The sequence below is a fragment of the Salmo salar genome, chromosome 01 (assembly GCF_965601325.2).
Source record: "Salmo salar chromosome 01, fSalSal1, whole genome shotgun sequence".
Taxonomy (NCBI): domain Eukaryota; kingdom Metazoa; phylum Chordata; class Actinopteri; order Salmoniformes; family Salmonidae; genus Salmo; species Salmo salar.
Window position 1 is genome coordinate 142,325,436 of NC_138291.1, and position 19,182 is coordinate 142,344,617.

General features: G+C 44.3%; 1 protein-coding gene across 4 annotated transcripts in view; it reads right to left on the reverse strand.

Moving 5' to 3' along the window:
* Positions 1-2,055: 2,055 nt before the first annotated feature.
* rai14 (retinoic acid induced 14) overlaps positions 2,056-19,182 on the reverse strand; it is a 42,733-nt gene continuing 25,606 nt past the window's right edge. The window contains exons 6-18 of one of the 4 annotated variants that reach the window (XM_082955284.1): positions 16,872-16,929; positions 15,941-16,011; positions 11,355-11,461; positions 10,881-11,068; positions 10,207-10,244; positions 9,389-9,475; positions 8,682-8,771; positions 8,338-8,491; positions 7,925-8,022; positions 6,201-7,736; positions 5,821-5,982; positions 4,784-4,849; positions 2,056-4,688 (exon numbers count right to left, since the gene is read on the reverse strand). In XM_082955284.1, coding sequence (XP_082811410.1) covers positions 4,611-4,688; positions 4,784-4,849; positions 5,821-5,982; positions 6,201-7,736; positions 7,925-8,022; positions 8,338-8,491; positions 8,682-8,771; positions 9,389-9,475; positions 10,207-10,244; positions 10,881-11,068; positions 11,355-11,461; positions 15,941-16,011; positions 16,872-16,929 — 2,733 coding nt within the window. In that variant the 3' untranslated portion in view covers positions 2,056-4,610. Of the gene's footprint in view, positions 4,689-4,783; positions 4,850-5,820; positions 5,983-6,200; positions 7,737-7,924; positions 8,027-8,337; positions 8,492-8,681; positions 8,772-9,388; positions 9,476-10,206; positions 10,245-10,880; positions 11,069-11,354; positions 11,462-15,940; positions 16,012-16,871; positions 16,930-19,182 lie in introns of all 4 variants that reach the window. The other 3 variants (XM_014129288.3, XM_082955286.1, XM_082955285.1) reach the window with 3 other exon arrangements.

Here is a 19,182-nt window from a genome sequence, read left to right on the forward strand (position 1 = left end):
TGTGCTGTCAGGAAAATAACCTCGCACTCAACGTCAACAAAACAAAGGAGATAATCGTGGACTTCAGGAAACAGCAGAGGGAGCATCCCTTCATCCACATCGACGGGACAGTAGCGGAGAAGGTGGAAAGTTTTAAGTTCCTCGGCGTACACATCACGGACAAACTGAAATGGTCCACCCACACAGACAGTGTGAACCTCAGGAGGGTGAAGAAATTTGGCTTGTCACCTAAAACACTCAAACTTTTACAGATGCACATCGAGAGCATCCAGTAGGGCTGTATCACCGCCTGGTACGGCAACTGCTCTGCCCACAACCGCAAGGCTCTCCAGAGGTTAGTGCGGTCTGCACAACGCATCAAAGGGGCAAACTACCTGCCCTCCAGGACACCTACAGCACCCAATGTCACAGGAAGGCCAAAAAGATCATCAATGACAACAACCATCCGAGCCACTGCCTGTTCACCCCGTTATCATCCAGAAGGCGAGGTCAGTACAGGTGAATCAAAGCTGGGACCAAGAGACACAAAAACTGCTTCTATCTCAAGGCCATCAGACTGTTAAACAGCCATCACTAACACAGAGTGGCTGCTGCCAATATAGACTCAAATCTCTGGCCACTTTAATAAACGGATTTAAAGGTATCACTAGTCACTTTAAATAACGCCACTTTAATAATGTCTACATATCTCATCTCATATGTATATACTGTATTCTATACCATCTACTGCATTTTGCCTATGCCGCACAGCCATCACTCATCCATATATTTGTATGTACATATTCTTACTCATCCCTTTACATTTGTGTGTATAAGGTAGTCGCTGTGAATTTGTTAGATTACTTGTTAGATATTACTGCACTGTCGTAACAAGAAGCACAAGCATTTCGCTACATTCGCATTAACATCTGCTAACCATGTGTATGTGACCAATAAAATCTGATTAGATTTGACATGAAACGAACTACCCCAGCTCGCGGTCGGCTCTGCTCATAGTATGTTTGCGAGATGCCAGACAAAAAGGCAATTTTAGACAGCGTGGTGTAAAGTACTTAAGTAAAAATAGTTTAAAGTACTACTTAAGTCGTTTTTTGGGGTATCTGTATTTTACTATTTATATTTTTGACAACTTTTACTTCACTATATTCCTAACAAGAATATTGTACTTTTTACTCCATACATTTTCCATGACAACCTAAGTTCTCTAGGTTGTAAGGGGAAATGTATGAAGAAAAATGTAGTTAATTTCATGTCTCAGGCCCTCGGCTGTTTGAGAGCGTGGTGAAAGTGCTGCTAAAAAGGCTTACCCGGGAGGCAAATCCGGAGGACGGAGGAAAACATAATAAAACACAATATAAGTGTTCTGAGCTTTGATCAACACTGGGAGCAAAATTTTCGATGCTGACCCATAATTGATTTTCTTTGTGTACAAAATATATATTTTTATTATTCATTTATTTTTTCAAATTAGTTACGGCCATGGCAGCATTTACCTTGAAAGCGGTCTCCTCGAACATGGGAACATGCCTTTTAATTTCAAATCGCACTATAGTGCAGACCTTCTGCGCTACAGATTGAATCTAGGCCTGAGAGGAACAGACATGAATAATGACCAGAGATAGGGCAGGCAAAAGTCTTTGAAACAGGTCCCTGTATACAAAAGGAGAATGTCATCAGGGCTGTAAATGCAGTCTGCTGTCAGGCTAATAGAGATAAATCCTTATCTAATAGCCATTATACATATAACACAGACATCCATGCCTGGGGAAACCTGAGCCGCTTACCATTTCAACATCCATCTAATGCTCTACAACTTCTAAAAAGAAGTACGTTTTCCAGAGAACAAATTATGTCCACCTGCTTTACGTCACCAAAAGTGGTATGTGTTGAAATCAGAGCTAGTCATTCTTTATTGTTTGGCAGAATCCCCTCGGTCATCCTAATTGATTATTGATTAGGGCCCTTGGGCTCTCTGGCAGGGGTTGAAATAAAAAGCAATCATCCCGACAGCCAATTGGATCAATACACGCCATATTTATGGAAAAGGCAACAGGCGAGGTCTTCACAATTTATTGAATTGGGTGAAAAACAACTGGCAAACAAACATCAAAATCAGTTTCCATTACAAAAACTGTTGTAAAAACAACAGGAGACAAGGGGCATCTCATCCTTATCCCTTTCTAAATTCAAAACATTCAGGCAATGCTTATTAACCTCTGTCACAGAGAGGAGTCTTCTTTTTACCTTATTAACAGGAGTTGTTAGAGAAACTCATCAAGTGACCTGGGATATAAGGACAACTTCACTCCTGTCTTCATCATGTTCTATTATATTCTATTACTCCGCTGTAGTGGATCATCCTAAATAATTTAGGCTGTGTTTACACAGGCAGCCCAATACTGATATGTTGGTCTTTTGACCAATCAGATCAGATAGTTTGCCCATAATTGGGCAAAAGATCAGAAATGGGCTGCCTGTGTAAACACAGTGAGGAGCCCAAAGAGTAGAAATGTATGCTAAAACCACAGAGTACAGCACTGTGGTGGTATGTATAGGTTCGGGTTATGTATATCATCCATAACTGGGGTCATCCTGCATATCACGTCTGATGTAATTGCACATCACTGCGATCACTAAGGGAGTACACTGTGTACGAGACCACTAAGCTAGAAGAACTAGAGAAAGTGTCTAAAATGTCCGACAGTTATTTTAAACGTAATCTACTCACGTTTGCATACGCCGATTCATGGACCATCTATATTTGGGTTGCATCCGGGTTTACTCAGCACAACTCACTAGCACTCAGTGCACACAGGGAGCAGAGCGATTAGCGATGACATCATCATGTCATCCAAAAACATGAGACATTGGATGAATAGAACATTTTTATATGTTCGGCTATGGAAAAATAAATAAAACGAATCTGCCCCAGCGACAATTATTTAAATAATTCAATGGATGTGTGTGCACAAAGGTGATGACTTAAGTGTCTTTTTTTGGACTTTTTAAATGTAATTTCTCTATGGTATCGTCTATGTGAATTGTCTTTCTGGGCCGGGCATCATTTAAGCTGCAGTACCGAAGAAAGACTGTAGGTGCAGTCGAAATCGTGCTTCTAGACCGGAACCCTGGCCTCTTGAACAAGACTAGCTAAGTCTCCACCCAAACAGAAAAAAAAAATCAGCCAGTATTGGGCAAGTCTATGGGCTGAATGTCCCCTTCCGAAAAATGAGAGCGCTCAAAATCGTGATTTGTCCAAATGATGAAGAATCTGTTTACCAGAACAAAGTTCCTCGTTAGTAATGCATCCCAGTCTGTCGACAGATGCTATATGTTACATGCATCTGTCCACCAGAGATTATAGCCCTACTTATGAGTAATGAACTTCGTGTTTTATGGTGTTTACTTTTTACTATACTATTCCTACTCTACTGCTCATGTACAGTATGTGGATGAAGTGGATTGAATGAGGCTGAGCAACTTGCTCAACAGTCCAACAGACTCAAATGCCGCCATACCAAGATACAGTATAGCAACACTGAAATAGTTGGTTGTTTCACCCCCCCCCCTTCAAAAAAACACAAAATATGAATACCTGCTACAGTTCTTACACTATAATGATATTATAAAACGAGGGAAGAAGATCAAGAATCAAGACAAGTCTGTCAGGCTTCAACACAGAAAGAGCAGGCACATGGGACACAAACTAAGATTTCCCGGATGGGACAGGTAATCTGCTGAGGCATTATAGAGTTTGAATGGGAGTACAGCATGATGAAAGTGCATTAGTCACATGGGTATTTTCTGTCCTCAGAGAGACACTCCCCAGAGATCTGATACCACCTCACCCTTCAAGTACTGGATAATTGCTCAATAAATATCATTGTTGAAGCAATGGGGGGTTACATTACTCAAAAGGTCGATTCTGTTCATTAAGTCATATTGATTTAAAAAGCCTCCAAGGGAATATGGTGTAAATGAGGACAAAACCCCCCAAATTGGGTAAAATTGGCATTCACAGATCACAGACACTGAAAAGGGCCTAGGTTATCACACAAAATACTGAATTCATACAAAACCCCCAAATAGGGTTGTTCAAAAATACAACTACCAAACTTCTTTGTTTTCATTTCATAAATGTATCTAGAAAAATCTTCCATACATTTGAAACTATTCGTTTTCATAAAAGTTTTATGCTATTAGGAAAATATTGACAAAAGTGCCGAAAAAGCATTTTGCATGTGGTTGATTTAGGAAAAATTGCATGCAGAGGTCCCAAAAATTGGATTATATCATTATGTCATGAAAACCAGTGCTACAATTAAAAACTAAGTGACAACAATACAAAACTAACACTGCTAGTTCAAAGATAGGATGCCATTCAAATCTATTGACAAGGAGTCTTCATATTGTAGCTCCCCTCTGAAATAGTTTGTAGACAAATAAAGAATCATTATCTTTGATTTTGACGGACGTGTGTGTTTGATGGACGGATGCGGCACACGTGTGACAGGCCATGTAGGTTAGGAGACCAGCGTGTAAGGATGTTGTTTCCTTGTCTCCTCTCCAGCACTGGCAGTAGATAGATAGGCTGCTCCATCTCAGACACTTCATTTGGCTTCTGTTGGCATCTTGCACATCCTCAGAATCTGCTTCAAGGCTTTCTGAACGTCCTCATCCATCTGACCCTATGAGAAATAAAGCAATGACGTAATACCATTAAAACCACACCTGCGCCATTTAATATGAAATCACAGAGTACCCAGTATGCATAAAAACGTACCTGGACGGCATATAGGAGATGCATCCTGTAGACGGACACTATCTCATGGTGCTGCCTCTTTGACTCCTATAGTAAAGAGATGCAGAAACAGGCTAGCGCGTTAACCAATTAGCTAGTGGAATATCATACATCAGCTATAAAAACCATGATGAAACTGCTCAGAATTATGAAAGATAAGCAATAAACCAAAGACTGCATATTTTAGGCAAGCACTCAGCCGTGACAGAAACAGAAAACATAAACTACAGGAGACGTCCTTCAAAGATCAGCATCTACATGTCAAATGTCCTTCCTCAGAGCCATCTGATTTGCACAGTACATCCAGAGGAACAGGTTGGTCAATGACTAACGCCTCGATCACACCGACAGCGTTAATGCGCAAAAATAGTACGCAGCATCATCTGGATATGTGCGCAACAAAAGTTCAACATTCGCCCTCTGCTACCATTTCTGTCGAGCCGTCTACACATACAGTTTGAGGCATATGTTCGATAAAGCCAACGTATACACCACCCAGAACGCACTGCAACTGCCTCTGCAACTGCCTCTGCAACGCCATGCTGCAAGGCAAACTCAGCGTTCCATTGGAAAGGAATGGACTTCTGGTGTACCAAAATGCAACGACGCCGTCGTTGTGATCGAGGCGTAAGAAGCCGTGTGCAGCCTGTGATAAGCAGCAGCAGATGGTGAGATACAGGAGGATCCCGTTTGGCCTCCCAGCCCCACACATTCCTGCGTCTCATTATGTCCTGGACCAGAGGAGGATGCCCTGGATCAGTCCATTACATCTCTTGGCTCTAACACGGAGGCTAATCATGACAGTACAGAGATCTTCATTTTAACATTTCAGCACATCATTCATCGCAACTCCGCTTCCAACTGTCTGGCAGTTGTTCCAGGAAAGTCCTTAGCCGAAGGGATTTGTGTAAACAGTGTATCCTGTCTTCTCTGATGCTATCGGAGTGAGGGTGAATGTAGTATACTGATTCATGGTTGAATGAGCCATATTAGCTACAGTGTGAAGGTGTATGACTCACCCCTAGCTGGTACTGCAGCTGCTTAACTTGCTGCTGTAGGCTGTCCAACTGCTGCTGCTGCAGGGTCTGCTGTCTCTTAGCAGAGCCTGCACTGTAGGACAGCTGGGATAGGCTGTTTAAGGCATCCTTTAACTTCCCCACCTCTCTCGTCAGGTCATCAATCTGAGACACAAACAACGTGGGGGATCGATACAAGGGTTTAGACGAAACTGATTGTCTATCATGGCCATAACAAAACAAAACGTAATGAGGAAGCAAAATAGAGGGATAGCTTTCTAAACTCAAAGTATATCCTTTGCCAAACCAGGGAAATTTGCTATATCATTACTGGTGAACATTGTACTTAACACTCTACCAACAGAAAGCTGTAACTTACAAACCTTCTTATTCTTCTCTCTCTCTGAGCTGACGTGTCCCTCCACCAGCTTCTTCAGCTGAGCTATGGCATCCTGGGCCCCTCTGAGCTTGGTGCTCAGAGTGTGGTTCTCCTTCTCCCTGCTGACTGCCAGCTCCTGCAGGGCCTCCCTCTTGCTCCTCCCCTCCTTCAGCTCCTGCCACGCTGCAGCCGCCTCCAGAGCCACCTCATCCTGCTTCCTCAGGGCCCCCTGGAGGAGCTGCGTCAGGTGGCCCACCTCAGTCTCCAGACCCCCTCTCATCTGCTCGTGCTCCAGCCGTGATATAGAGTCGTCCGGTGTGTGGTCCTTCTCCACGGTCAGTCTGTTCTGTAGGGCGTCCACCTGCAGGGCCCTCTGGGACAGCTGCTGTCTCAGAGCGTCTGCCTGGTCCTCCAGGTCCTTGATGGCGCTGCCCAGAGAGGACACCACCTGGGTGTGGTCAGCTAACGCCACTGACCCCTGGGCCAGAGCATCAGCCTCCTGCTTCAGGAGGGCGATCTCCTCCAGAGAGGCCGAGTACTTGCTCTGTGTGTCGGCTAACGATGCCTGCAGCTCCTCCACTCTGCTCCTCAGCATGTCCTGCTCTTTGACTGGGGAGAATACAGGGCTGCCAGGCTTAGGCTTGACAGCCCGGGTCTCCTCCAGCTGGTTCCTGGTGGAGCTCAGTTCACTCTTGGCCTCGCTGTAGGACTTGGAGAGCTCCAGCAGGCGGCGCTGCAGCCCATCAATCACACTCCCCAGTTCACCCTTCATCTCCTCAAAGTCATTAGCTGCAGCCTCCACAGGGACCGTCCCCCTCAGGGCCTCCTGCAGCATCCTGATTTCCTCCTGTGCCTCCTTGTACCGGTCCACCAGCAAGCTCTTATCGTGATCAGAGCTGTGGTCTGCTGCCTTCAGCCTGGCCTCCAGCTCCCTGATCCGGCCTACATCCCTCTCCCTCTGCTGCCCTGACTGGGCCAGCTGGGACCTCAGGTCTTTCACTTCCTGCTCCAGAGAGCTTCTCAGTCTCTGGAGCTCCTGCTCTGCCAATTCCCTTCCTCCACCACCTCCTCTTTCAATCTGTGCCCTGAGGGCCAGCACCTCCTCTCTGGCCTGCTGGTGTTTCTCCTGTGTCTCCGTCAGCTTGGCCTGGAGCTCTGCTAGACTCTCAAGCAGCACCTTTCCCTTCCTTCCTGTCTCCTCATCCTGCTCAGGTATGAACCTGGCATGGAGCGTGCGGTTCTCCTTCTGCGTCTCCTGTAGTTTGGACTGGATGCTCCCTAGGGTCTCCCTCAGCAGCCTGATCTCCTCCTCGCCTCCCTCCTTCCCCCCCTCCTCACCCTCTTCTTCCTCCTGTCTCAGGGAGGTGCTGCTGAGCTCCAGGGCGGATCCTTCAGACATGTCCTCCTCGGTCCCCTGAGGCTGGAGCAGGGCCTCGCTGGGGGACTCGTGGGTGGTGTGGTAGGAGGCGTTAGAGTTCATACTATCTGGACGGGACGAGTCCTCATGGCCCCCCTCACCTCCCTGGGGAGACGGACGCTTCTAGAGGGAGATGGAGAGATGAGATTGAGGAAAAATAAGTAAACACGGTTTAGTCAATTATTAGGATCTTAATGGATATTTCTTATGTAGAGTGACGAATTATAGTAAACAAAACACTGGTATTACTATTGACAGAGCATTACTATTGACGCTCTTGGAATGACGAGTTGTTTCGTTTGACAGCTTACCTTGAGTATCTGGGCTAACTGCTGGTTCTCCAGAGACAGAGCAGTAATCTTTGCTTGTAGGGCCACTACTAGAGCTGAGTCTACCTTCCCACAGTCCTCTGCCTGTATCAACACAATTATACAGTTAATCTTTGGACTACCAGGGAATATGTTAAGTTCTTGGGGCATCTCATGAGACATCCATAACCTTCCATTAGTACATGTAGTAATATAGTCAACAGTGTGAGGTTTTGAGCTACAGCAGGACAGTGCCCTGGAGCAGACTGGATTCTCTACCTGAACATCCCCAGCCATTAAAAACACAGCTGTATAAATGGGTTCCAGAGAGATAGAAAGGGGACAGAGAATGCTAGAGGCCTGGGATCAAAGCAGCGCAGGCAAGTGATATTAAAGGCCTGCGCTGTAGCTGTAACTCGCCTTGGGCCCCAGCCCTGGCTCCGTCTGGCTCATAGTCACAGTCTGGTCCACAATCTGCTTCAGATCCTCAATGGTCTCCAGCAGCATGCACTTCTCCCCCTGTAGCTTCTCCACCTCCTCCCTCAGAGACACGCTCTGCAACTCCTCCTCCTGGGCGGGGGGGGGGGGGACGGACGAGAGAGAGCGAGCAGCGAGCAAGACCAACATAAACAAAAATATCGACACAGAACAAAAACATGACGGGCAACAACCAAGATGATACTTTAGAGAAAAGAGCTGTTCTTTTAAATGAGAGCCCTGTAATGACTTCTAAGAAATTCTTGAGTGTAAGTGCATGTACCTTATAATTAAATACTTTCGATCCAAAACTTTTACTGGAGACCGGAGTTTCATTTGGGGTCATGTACGCGGGAGAGTTGGGGCTAGACATCTAGAAAGTTTGGAAACATAAAACATGAATTACATTTCTCAGTGTTTACTCCTGCGTCCGGAACTAGACATTTCAGTTACAGTAGTTCAGCAATAGTCAATACATACAATTACACTGAGACAGACAGAATAACAATCCCAATGCACTGAATACAAAGAGGCCTTGAATGAAAGCAGTAGACAAGCAGGGTGAGGGTCCAAAACATTTAAGGACAACACTGGGTATCCAAACAGATACAAAGGTAAACACATATTAGAACTTTTACTGAAGACTGGAGTTTCAATTGGGGTCATGTATGCAAGAGAGTAAGGACTAGGCATCTAGAAAGTTTGAAAACATAAAATATGAATTACATTTCTTAAGTGTTTTGCTCTATAGACACAGTAATTACTACTGGGAATTCAAACAGACACATACGAGGTAAACACATATTATAACATTCAAGAACTTCATTCAGAGTAAAAGTAAAGCGTTACCTGACACAAACAGGGCTAAGGATCAATCAAAAGGGAAGCAGACACATAAATAGCCACACAGGCGGGAAATGAACAGACCGAAAACAGACAGGCAGACTGACTGACAGGCAGACTGACTGATAGAGAGAGACATGCCTTTACCTGCACAGGACTTATGGGAGGTGGAGGTGCTTTTCGTTTTTTGGGAGTTGTGCTTGGATCGCCACATAACCTAGCCACTTGATCATGCTGAGGTGTGAGTGAAGGAGTGGGAAGAAAGAAGAACAAAAACAGAAGAACGATCCCGCAGTGTTTAGTAAGGTTAGCTAGTGAAAAAGAAGAATCAAACATTTGGAGAACTTGTAATCAAAGAGAAGGTATTTATCCAGGAGTAGCAAGGGCTTGGAGATTGCTCCGTTTAGCTAAGGTGTTAGATTCATGCTCATACATGGTCCTGTTTTGGGGCGGCAGGTAGCCTAGTGGTTAGAGCGTTGGGCCAGTAACCGAAAGGTTGCTGGATCGAATCCCCGAGCTGACGAGGTAAAAATCTGTTGTTCTACCCCTGAACAAGGCAGTTAACCCACTGGTCCCCTGGTAGGCCGTCATTGTAAATAAGAATTTGTTCTTAACCGACTTGCCTAGTTAAATAAAGGTTAAATGAAATACAAAAAAATAAAATACATGCTGCTTGAAGTGCATTTCAAAACGAGTTTCATTATGTAAAAAAAACGTAAGGTTTAAAAAGAAAGCCATCAATCTCATTCAAGATTAGATTAGGTTGTTTAATGATGATACTGTGGCAAGAGGTTGGTTTTGACTGTTTAATGTGTATTATTCCTTCTGATTAGACTAATAAGTGTGATTTATCACGTTCATATCAAGTGAATGTGTGTAGGGTCAATGAGCAGGACAACTGGTTGCAGTTGTGAAGTTCGGAAGAAGATAGAAAGATTGCAGAAGCTGAAGTACCGGTAACTTACCTGAGGAGTTTTGGGGGACTTTGGGGATTTCGGGGTGTCTGTGAATGAGGACAGAAGGGGGAAGAAAAATAAAACATTCAAGGGACAGCCTGAAGATGGCGGTATTGGGTCAATTCTGCATAACAGGCAAACTGAAAAGTTGCATTTCAAAGCTTGACCACAAAGAGGTCAGTGATGTATCTGGGTAGATTATGGAGAAAAGGAAAGAAAAGCCCAATGTTCGTCTAGTCAAAACATATTTCTTTCTATAAATTTACGCAATGCTTCACGTTACAACCAACAGCTATTAACATCTGAAATCTTGAATTTAATAACTTCCATACACCTCAAAACAATTAAGCCTTTAGGAGTTTGCTAGAGCAGTGACTCCCAACTCCAGTCCTCCAGTACCGCCAACAGCACACATTTGTGATGTAGCCCCGGACAAAAACATATGATTCAACTCACTGAGGGCTTGATGACTAGTTGGCACGGTGTCCGGGGCTACAACAAAAATGTGTATTGTTGAGGGCATTGGAGGACTGGAGTTGGGAAACGCTCTGCTTGAATTTCATAACTTCCACACACCTCAAATAGATTTGAAGGGAAATTAAGCCTGAAGAAGTCTGCTAGAGTCTCTGGTCAACTGCCTCACACTAGGCACGATCCAGTAATGAAAACAGTATCTATCTCACCTGAGTCGGAGTGGGCCTTGTGCAGCGCCGCAGTGAGGACGGCCTTGACTTCACTGCTGCCAGACATTTTGGCGTAGTGCAGGATGTCGTGACCCAAAGAGTCCACAGCCTGGAGGTCAGCTCCTCTCTGGACCAGAACCTCCAATACAGACACACTGCTGCTCTCACTGGCCAGCATCACCGCTGTCCTGTATCACACAGTCAGAAATACTATCGTCATTGTCGTCCTCGTCATTACAATACTCATCATTAACGTCATCATCCTCCTTCTCACCATCAGGCTCACCAGCATCATCACCCTCACCATCATTCTCACCATCCGTACCATCATCCTCACCATCATCATCTTCACCATCATCATCATCCTCACCATCAAGGCATTATAATGTAACGTGCTTGTAGACAACCCTGTAATGATGAGATGAAGTTATGAAGTGGAAGGCACGTGTGATCTGCCAGGTGAGTCCTCCCTACCTGCCGTTCTTATCACACGCGTTGACGTCGGCTCCCCAGTCCAGGAGGCTACCGCACACCTCCGCCTGGGCGTGTCTGGCGGACAGCAGCAGGGGGCTTAGGCCATCCTGCAGGACCCACACATCATAGTTCACTCACAGTAACAGTATCCTGTGTAGACGGTCTGTTCAGATGCCTTGATCATAGCGAGTGAACACAGAAGCACACCTACTGTACCAAATTGACATACCGACGTTCACATACTGTACTGTTAAAGGATCCACAACCTTGTTTCTCGGGAAAGGAAGAAGTGGGAGAAGTGATTGGAATGTAAGCGCTACAGTACATATTCGGCTGCTGTACACTAGAAGCATTGTTTGGTCTGCTGCAATGAAAACATACCAGACGCATAGCACAGAGAAAAAACAGCTGTTTCGCTCATGTAGTCTATTACCACAATGCAATTCCTAAGACGACAATTGGAGCTTTGATGAGTGGTAACAGGCTGGGCTACATCCTTCAGCATCCCGCTAAAATAAAAGCACGACTTTATAGCTCCAACCTCCACTCAAACAAACCAGAGCATAGGCCTTTTATTATATTATTTTGGCATGCGGAGTTAGCCATTCTCCCCCACAGCTCAGAGAGGGAAAAAGAGAAACTTTACTCTACCCCCTCTCTCTCTCTCACATACACACGCACACACAGACCCCTTCGTACACCCCTCCACACACAGCGTTCTCCGTCCCATGCACAGCCAGTCCTCCTTATCAAATAATGTACACAACACAGCCAGCCACCCACATATGTTCCACATATTTTCTAGATTCCTTTCCTTATATCCTTTCTTTCCCAGGGTTTGGCTTGTCTTAATAATAAGGTTTAGGAAACTGACACCTCGTCAAAAGCAGAGGCAGGCAATATCTACATGCGCAGCCTGTCTGCTTCACAGGACATTACACACACTGCACTGGGCGTCGACTCTTAACACAATCAGGAGGATTTACACACTTTCTGTCTCACTGGTAGATGGAACATTTCTCAAAAATCACATATTATCCCTGCAAGCTCTCGGAAAACACATACTGGACCAACCATAAAAAGTGAAATACTGATGGCTGACTCTAAACTTCATACAGATGTGGGACCTTAGATTGAGCCAGTCTCCTACAGCAGGTAAATAATCCTGCAACAAAAGGAAATATGAATTATTATGTGGTTTATAATTCATGGACATTTTTGTAGCGGTTGATACATTTTTCACAAGGGACAATCAAGTCAGAAATTTCCAAGTGGAAATTACAAACTTTAGAAGCCCTTTAAAAACTCGAATTCACAACAAATGTTTTATTTCCTGTGTTGCAGGAAATTCTCCTGCAAATTTCTGACTTGATTTTCCCTTGTGAAAAATGTATCAGCAGGAAATTCTCCTGCAACGCGGTGATCAAATTAAGATACTTTGAAGTTGATTTTGAAGGTACAGATGTAGTAACTTAATTACTTCTAACTTGTACCATACACTAAAACCAGGAGCCAGTTTAAAAAGCATTTCACCATTAGCAACATACAATACACTGTCCCCAGAGATACACGTCACATACAATAACAAGTAGGTTGAGTGATTTCTCTGGTGATATTTACATTTCCAAGACCTTGTCTAGACGCTGACTACTAGCTCTGTCAAGGTGGTGAGGCTCCTGACAGCCAGGTGTGAGAAAACTGACAGTGACAGCTCTTATTCACCAAGAATGAACTTGGATAATTCTCTTGTGTATAAAATGGAACCTTCCGAGCTGTTTAACATTCGACGTTCAGCCCACACTCTGGACAGTTAGACCATATTATTTGTCACTGGGGTGATTTCTGGTAAATAACATGGGAATCTTTTCAGACCATACTGGACAGTTTTAGTTAGTGTGTGTATGTCTATACAGGTGTAGGATCTTAATTTGATAATCCTGTTGCAGGAGAACTTTCCAGCAATGCATGAAATGTAAAACGTGTAGGCTATTTGAGGTTTAAAAAGGCTTCTGACTTGATTTTGTCTTACAAAAATGTATCAACCGCTACAGAAATGTCAATTTATTATAATCCACATAATAATTCACATTTCCTGTTGCTACAGGATTATTTTCCTGGTGTAGCAAACTGGCTCAAATTAAGAGAGAACAGATCAACCTTGGTAGGAAAGAGGAATGAACACTAGCCATTGAGTGTAGGTGTGACAAATACACCATTTGACACGAGGAATGTAAATGGGGTTCAGAGATGTGTCAGAGTTGACTGGGAATGTGTCAGACTTGCTTAGTGTAAAACGAACACACACCACAAAGGGCAAAGCTATTATGTGGGTTTCTAAGGGCCTTATTTCATGTATTTACCAGCTAAAAGGCCTAACTTTGGTCTTGAAAACAGAACAAGACAAAAGTCCTGCTTTCCTCATCTCTGGCAGACAAAGCCCTGGCAGGCGCAGAGTGTGAATGTTTTCCAGAGTGTGAATGTTTTCATACCACTCACAGTCTGGGGGGAAACAAGGGGATGAGAAATACGTGGACTGATCCTCATGCCTAAATAAAGCTACAGTATGGCATCTGTGGGTTAGGCCAGCAGAGCAGAGGCTGGCTGCCAGGGCCCAGGAGGCTAATGTAACAATCTAACATTAAAACCATGTGTAATCTCAGCACTCAGCACGGTGCACCACAGAAAGCTGTGGCTAAGGCTAGTCTGGCCCGACACAGAGATGGGGAGGGTTAACCATGAAGGAGTGCCCAGGGTCCTAGCAAAGCCACATTGTTACAGCAATAATGTGTCCCACTGGCTACAGTTTCCCTTATTTCTACTCCATTCGCTCCTGCATTTGAGAGGCCTGCGTGACTACAATAAGTACCTCATCACCATCCTGTAATGGTATTGACATAGTTCTGTCTCTGTGTGTTTTATCGGTGTGTTGACATGAACATGGATTACAGCCAACCACACGGTAAACATTCACCCCTCCGCGACTGTGAATGTTCAAAAACCGCCAATCCCAGGAATTCTCTCTTTGTTACATCATTTTGGCAGTATTTACAGTATTTAAAGAAGATATATAGGCATGTGGCACGTCAAGTATTAACAAGTTGGCATGTTTTTCCCAGCCCTTTCTGTTAGAAGAGAAGATGAATTAGATCCAGATGTGAGAGAGACCAGGATCCAGGTTCACCCTTCACTGTGAACCTAGGCGATAGTGGTGTTGACCTACAGTAACACAGAGTAAGAGCAGGCGTTAGCAACAGCTCATCCCACTGAATGTGAAATGCAGCCAAATGAGGTACTTTGGCTTGACGTGTGCGCTGCTGATGACTGTCTCCATCACCTCCTAGTGAGGTCATACTCCGTGAACTTAACAAAACCTCTCAACAAGGATACATACCGCAGCTGACTGCCTCCCGCGCCCGACTGTTTCTGAACAGCAGGCTCTGCCCACACACAGCTAAAGTACCGCCGTTCAGATGGCATCAAAGCCCATTTGGATCGGATGGATAGCACTCCACCATTACCCGCGATTGTGTCTAAGAGAGACTTTGATTGCCGCAATAGCTCTCTAACAGAAACACAACATAGTTATCTTGTGTGTTTATTATCTGGAGGATACAGACAGGATGACAGGCTCACAGTAATGAAGACGTGTCAACCAGGGTTTGAGTGGGGTGAGAAAGCGACTCCCTCCCTGGCCCTCCAAGGCGCCCAGTTCCTTGGAGTGTATCAGCGTGCTATTTCAGGATGACGGAGGGTTGAGGAGAAGCCACAGCTGGATTGGAGAGGGTTGATATCTAACACTGCAGCACAGCTCTTTTTTCTAATACTTCCCCCATCAAAAGCGAACGTCTTTGATTGTGCCAAATTGATTCATTTGTTAACAAAAAGAGTATCGTAATTCCTATCTTGTTTTATGTATCACTTTCTCTCATGCGGGCCAGCTGATGACAAATGCTCTATGTCAGCATTATAGACTTGGCAAAAGTACAAGGAAATGCAGGATTTGAGAAACGTTTCAAACAATTAAGTGTGAGGACAGCGGATGTAACTCAAACCCTCACTAAAGGAAGAGTATGCTTCTCTACGGCAGAGTTGAATCAGAGGTTCATAGGGATTTCTATATGAGGGTGAGTGTGTGCTGGGAGTGGGTTTGTCAGTGAATCTGGCGGGAGGGAGACATCTTGTACAGCAGGGATGTGGCATCACGCCTCCCAAAGAGGAGGAGGAAAAACAACACTGAGCTGAAAGAAACCACAGACATGTAAAATGTCTCCATTGGAGACCACAAGCCCAGCTACCATGACACAAATACACAATGTATGCCTCTCACACACAGCGAACCCCCAACACACACACACACACACACACACACACACAGTCAGGGGATGTTAATTTGCTTGTCATTGTTTGAGGCTCAGCAGAGCCAGTACAGTGGGACTACTCCATGCAGCATTTATGCAGAACAGCCTTCTCTCAACACACAGGGTAGTAATAATACTTCAGGCCTGGATATTTCTTTAGTTGAAGACGATACAAACAACAACTTGAATGAGAAAACTGCACTGTATCTGATCGAATGGCATACGTACCGTGTCTTTGATGTTTACCGGACACTTGTGCTCACATAAGGTTTGGACAATCCCAACGCTTCCACTGGCAGCTGAGGGAGAAAAATAAGATACATGGATTGATAAGCCCAAAATGCCCTGCCTACCATTGAGTTATAAACGGCACGAATACAAAAACGCCACGGCAGGTTATTGACTAACTTTGAGAGCCGTGTCAAAGCTCTCCCACAGGCCCCCGGCATGACTCCTCCTATAGCAGCTTGCTCCCTGAATAGAACCCTACTGTGTCCAACATGGTGCAATTATCTTGCAGTCACCCATAGATGGACGTTGGAACCCTGGAGAAAAAAAACCTGTCAGTAGAGTCTCTTACTATGCAATTGACATGACTCTTTTTACTGTAGTCTTTGATCCAAGACCCCGGCCCCCAGATAAAAGCATCCTCTGCTGGCCGAAGCCTCTCTAAATGTATATGTTCTTTAGTAAAGTATGGTTCACCCCAGGCACTGAAACATTCCTGTCATATACTGCATAAGAAAACACCCGAGGTATTGTCTGGTCTTATAGCCGCGGCCGCTTCTGTAATCATCAGCAGGACTTTGAGCTGAGGTACAGCATTGAGATGGACGGTGTCATGGATGAGTACAGGACCGTGACTGAAAGAGGGGAATTGAGATCAGGTGCTTAGAGGATAGGCTATCTGCTGCTCTGCACCTAAGAAGAGGAATCATCAAGCCATTTTATCCTCCTAGGTTTGATGGTCTCAAGTAATACAAATAGATCTCAATCAATTTCTGATGAACACCATCATTTCAGTGTGAATCTTCAATGCCTAAGTTACAATTTTCCCAGAGCTGATGCCTAGGGATGTCCTATAGACATAAAGTGTCATACGTTCATGTAGGCATTATAGAGGCCTTCTGCATACAAGTTATTTCCAACCAAGTCTTACCTGCGTGATGAAGGGCTGTCTTCCCTGAGCTGTCCAGAGCATCCAACACACATTTACTCTGTTGGGAAAACACAGGCTTAGGTCAACATCTATATTACTATATTATTTTTCCATCACTGTTATGTTTGTCTTGAAAAATTGGTCTTAGCCTTAAAAAGGGGAACCACGGCAAATTTCAGAAATTTGTCCAAGCGCCTAAAGCTCTCCGGCTTAGTGTTGGACTGTCTGTCAAAGTGTGCACCTCTTTCACTCAGGTAGAGCGAGGTAGAGCTAGAGCGAGAGCTACGTCACAAGGTTATGCGCCCCTCACTGAGCGCTAGGTAGAACTTTATGGAATACAGAAAATATATGGGGATAGAAAATGTACGTTCCGTCACAGCAAACATACTAAATCTGGGAAGACCAATCGATTGTGCGATGCAACATAAACATTGTATATGATACATCTGGGTCACGGGTTCACAATTTGACCTTTTCTGAGATCTCTGCCAAGCAAGCAGCAGCCCATGAGGGCTTACTGCACGTGCAACAACACACGCATGAGAGAACTCCTCATAAAACACAACACTGTCACCGTCAGTTTTCAAAATACATCCGTCTTTACCACATCACCCAACACGCCTTTTATTATAGTCCTATAGTCACAAGCCATTTCTTTCTTTCAATGGCTTTCTCTTTAGCCTAAACCAAGCAGAGTCCCATGAGCAACACAACACACATAAACTTAAGCACTCGAGAAATATATACTGAAGCAAATTTCACCCACGTTTTAGATAAGAAAATATCCGCATACCTTATGGGGTAGCTAATTCTAGCCTAGTTTGGAGACAGAGATACTGAACGTTTATGAAGACAAAAGCCAAGCGGACACGTGGAATGATTTTATTTGAATGGATGGTTGACATGACAAAAAGGTATGAGGATATGTTCTTGTCGAAAAGGTGGGTAAAATGTTGGCTTCAGTATACATTTCTTGCACACTAAAGTTGAGTGTGTTGTTTTGTCGCACACGCATTTTCTGCTTGGTTTAGGCTACAGAGAAAGGGATTGAAAGAGAAATGGTCTGAAAATAGGACTATAATAAAAGGTGTGTTATAAGGAAATCAGTCAATTCAAATACATTCATTAGACCCTAATCTATGGATTAGTCTGCAGTTCTGAGGCCAGTTGGAGGTACTGCCAAATTTTCTAAAATAAAGTTGGAGGCGGCTTACGGTAGAGAAATTAACATTCAATTCTCTGGCAACAGCTCTGGTGGACATTCCTGCAGTCAGCATGCCAATTGCACACTCCTTCAAAACTTGAGACATCTGTGGTATTGTGTTGTGTGGCAAACATGCACATTTTAGATTGGCCTTTTATTATCCCCAGCAAAAGGTGCACCTGTGTAATGATCATGCTGTTTAATTTAGCTTCTTGATATGCCACACCTGTCAGGTGGATGGATTATCTTGGCAAAGGAGAAATGCTCAGTAACAAATTTGTGCACAAAATTTGAGAGAAATATACTTTTTGTGCGTTTAAACATTTTCTGGGATCTTTTATTTCAGCTCGTGAAACATGGGACCAACACTTTACATGTTGTGTTTATATTTTTGTTCAGTATATTTTGAAAACGGTCAGTGACAGTGTTGTGTTTATGAGAAGTTCCCTCGTGCGTGTGTTGTTGCACGTGCAGTAAGCCCACTGTTGGCTGCTGTTTCCTTCTTGCTTGGCTGAGATCGCCGAAAAAGGTCAAATTGTGAACCTGTGACCACAAAGTTCTACCGAGCGCTCAGTGAGGGGCACATAACCTTGTGACGGAGCTCTCGCTCTAGCTCTACCTCACTCTCCCTGAGTGAAAGAGGTGCACACTTTGACAGACAGTCCCACACTAAACCGGAGAGCATTAGGCACCGTTGTAAGCCATTTTTTAGACACATTTTCATTTGGAATTAATGGGAGTGCCCTTTGCATCAGGTTTCCGACAGTGTGTCAAGACAATCTGTATGGGCAAGTGGCTTAGCTGGCCATTCAAGTGACAGGCATTACCAGAGAGCGGGAAGGATATGTATTAAATCTGACTTCACCTACCCAACTGTTTAGAAAATGGTCTCAATCTCACAGAGACACTTAAAATGAACCCACTGAAAATAGTTCCCTCAGTTGTTGATAGGCTGCGTATCGATCACAAAAACAGCTTTAGTACAGAATTGCTGCACTGAAGCCTTGAATTCAGCTGGTTACAAAACAAATATATAAGAAGGACTGATATTAGCATTAAGTAGATGATGTACATACAGACATATTCACAGCAGAGTTCATTTTGGCA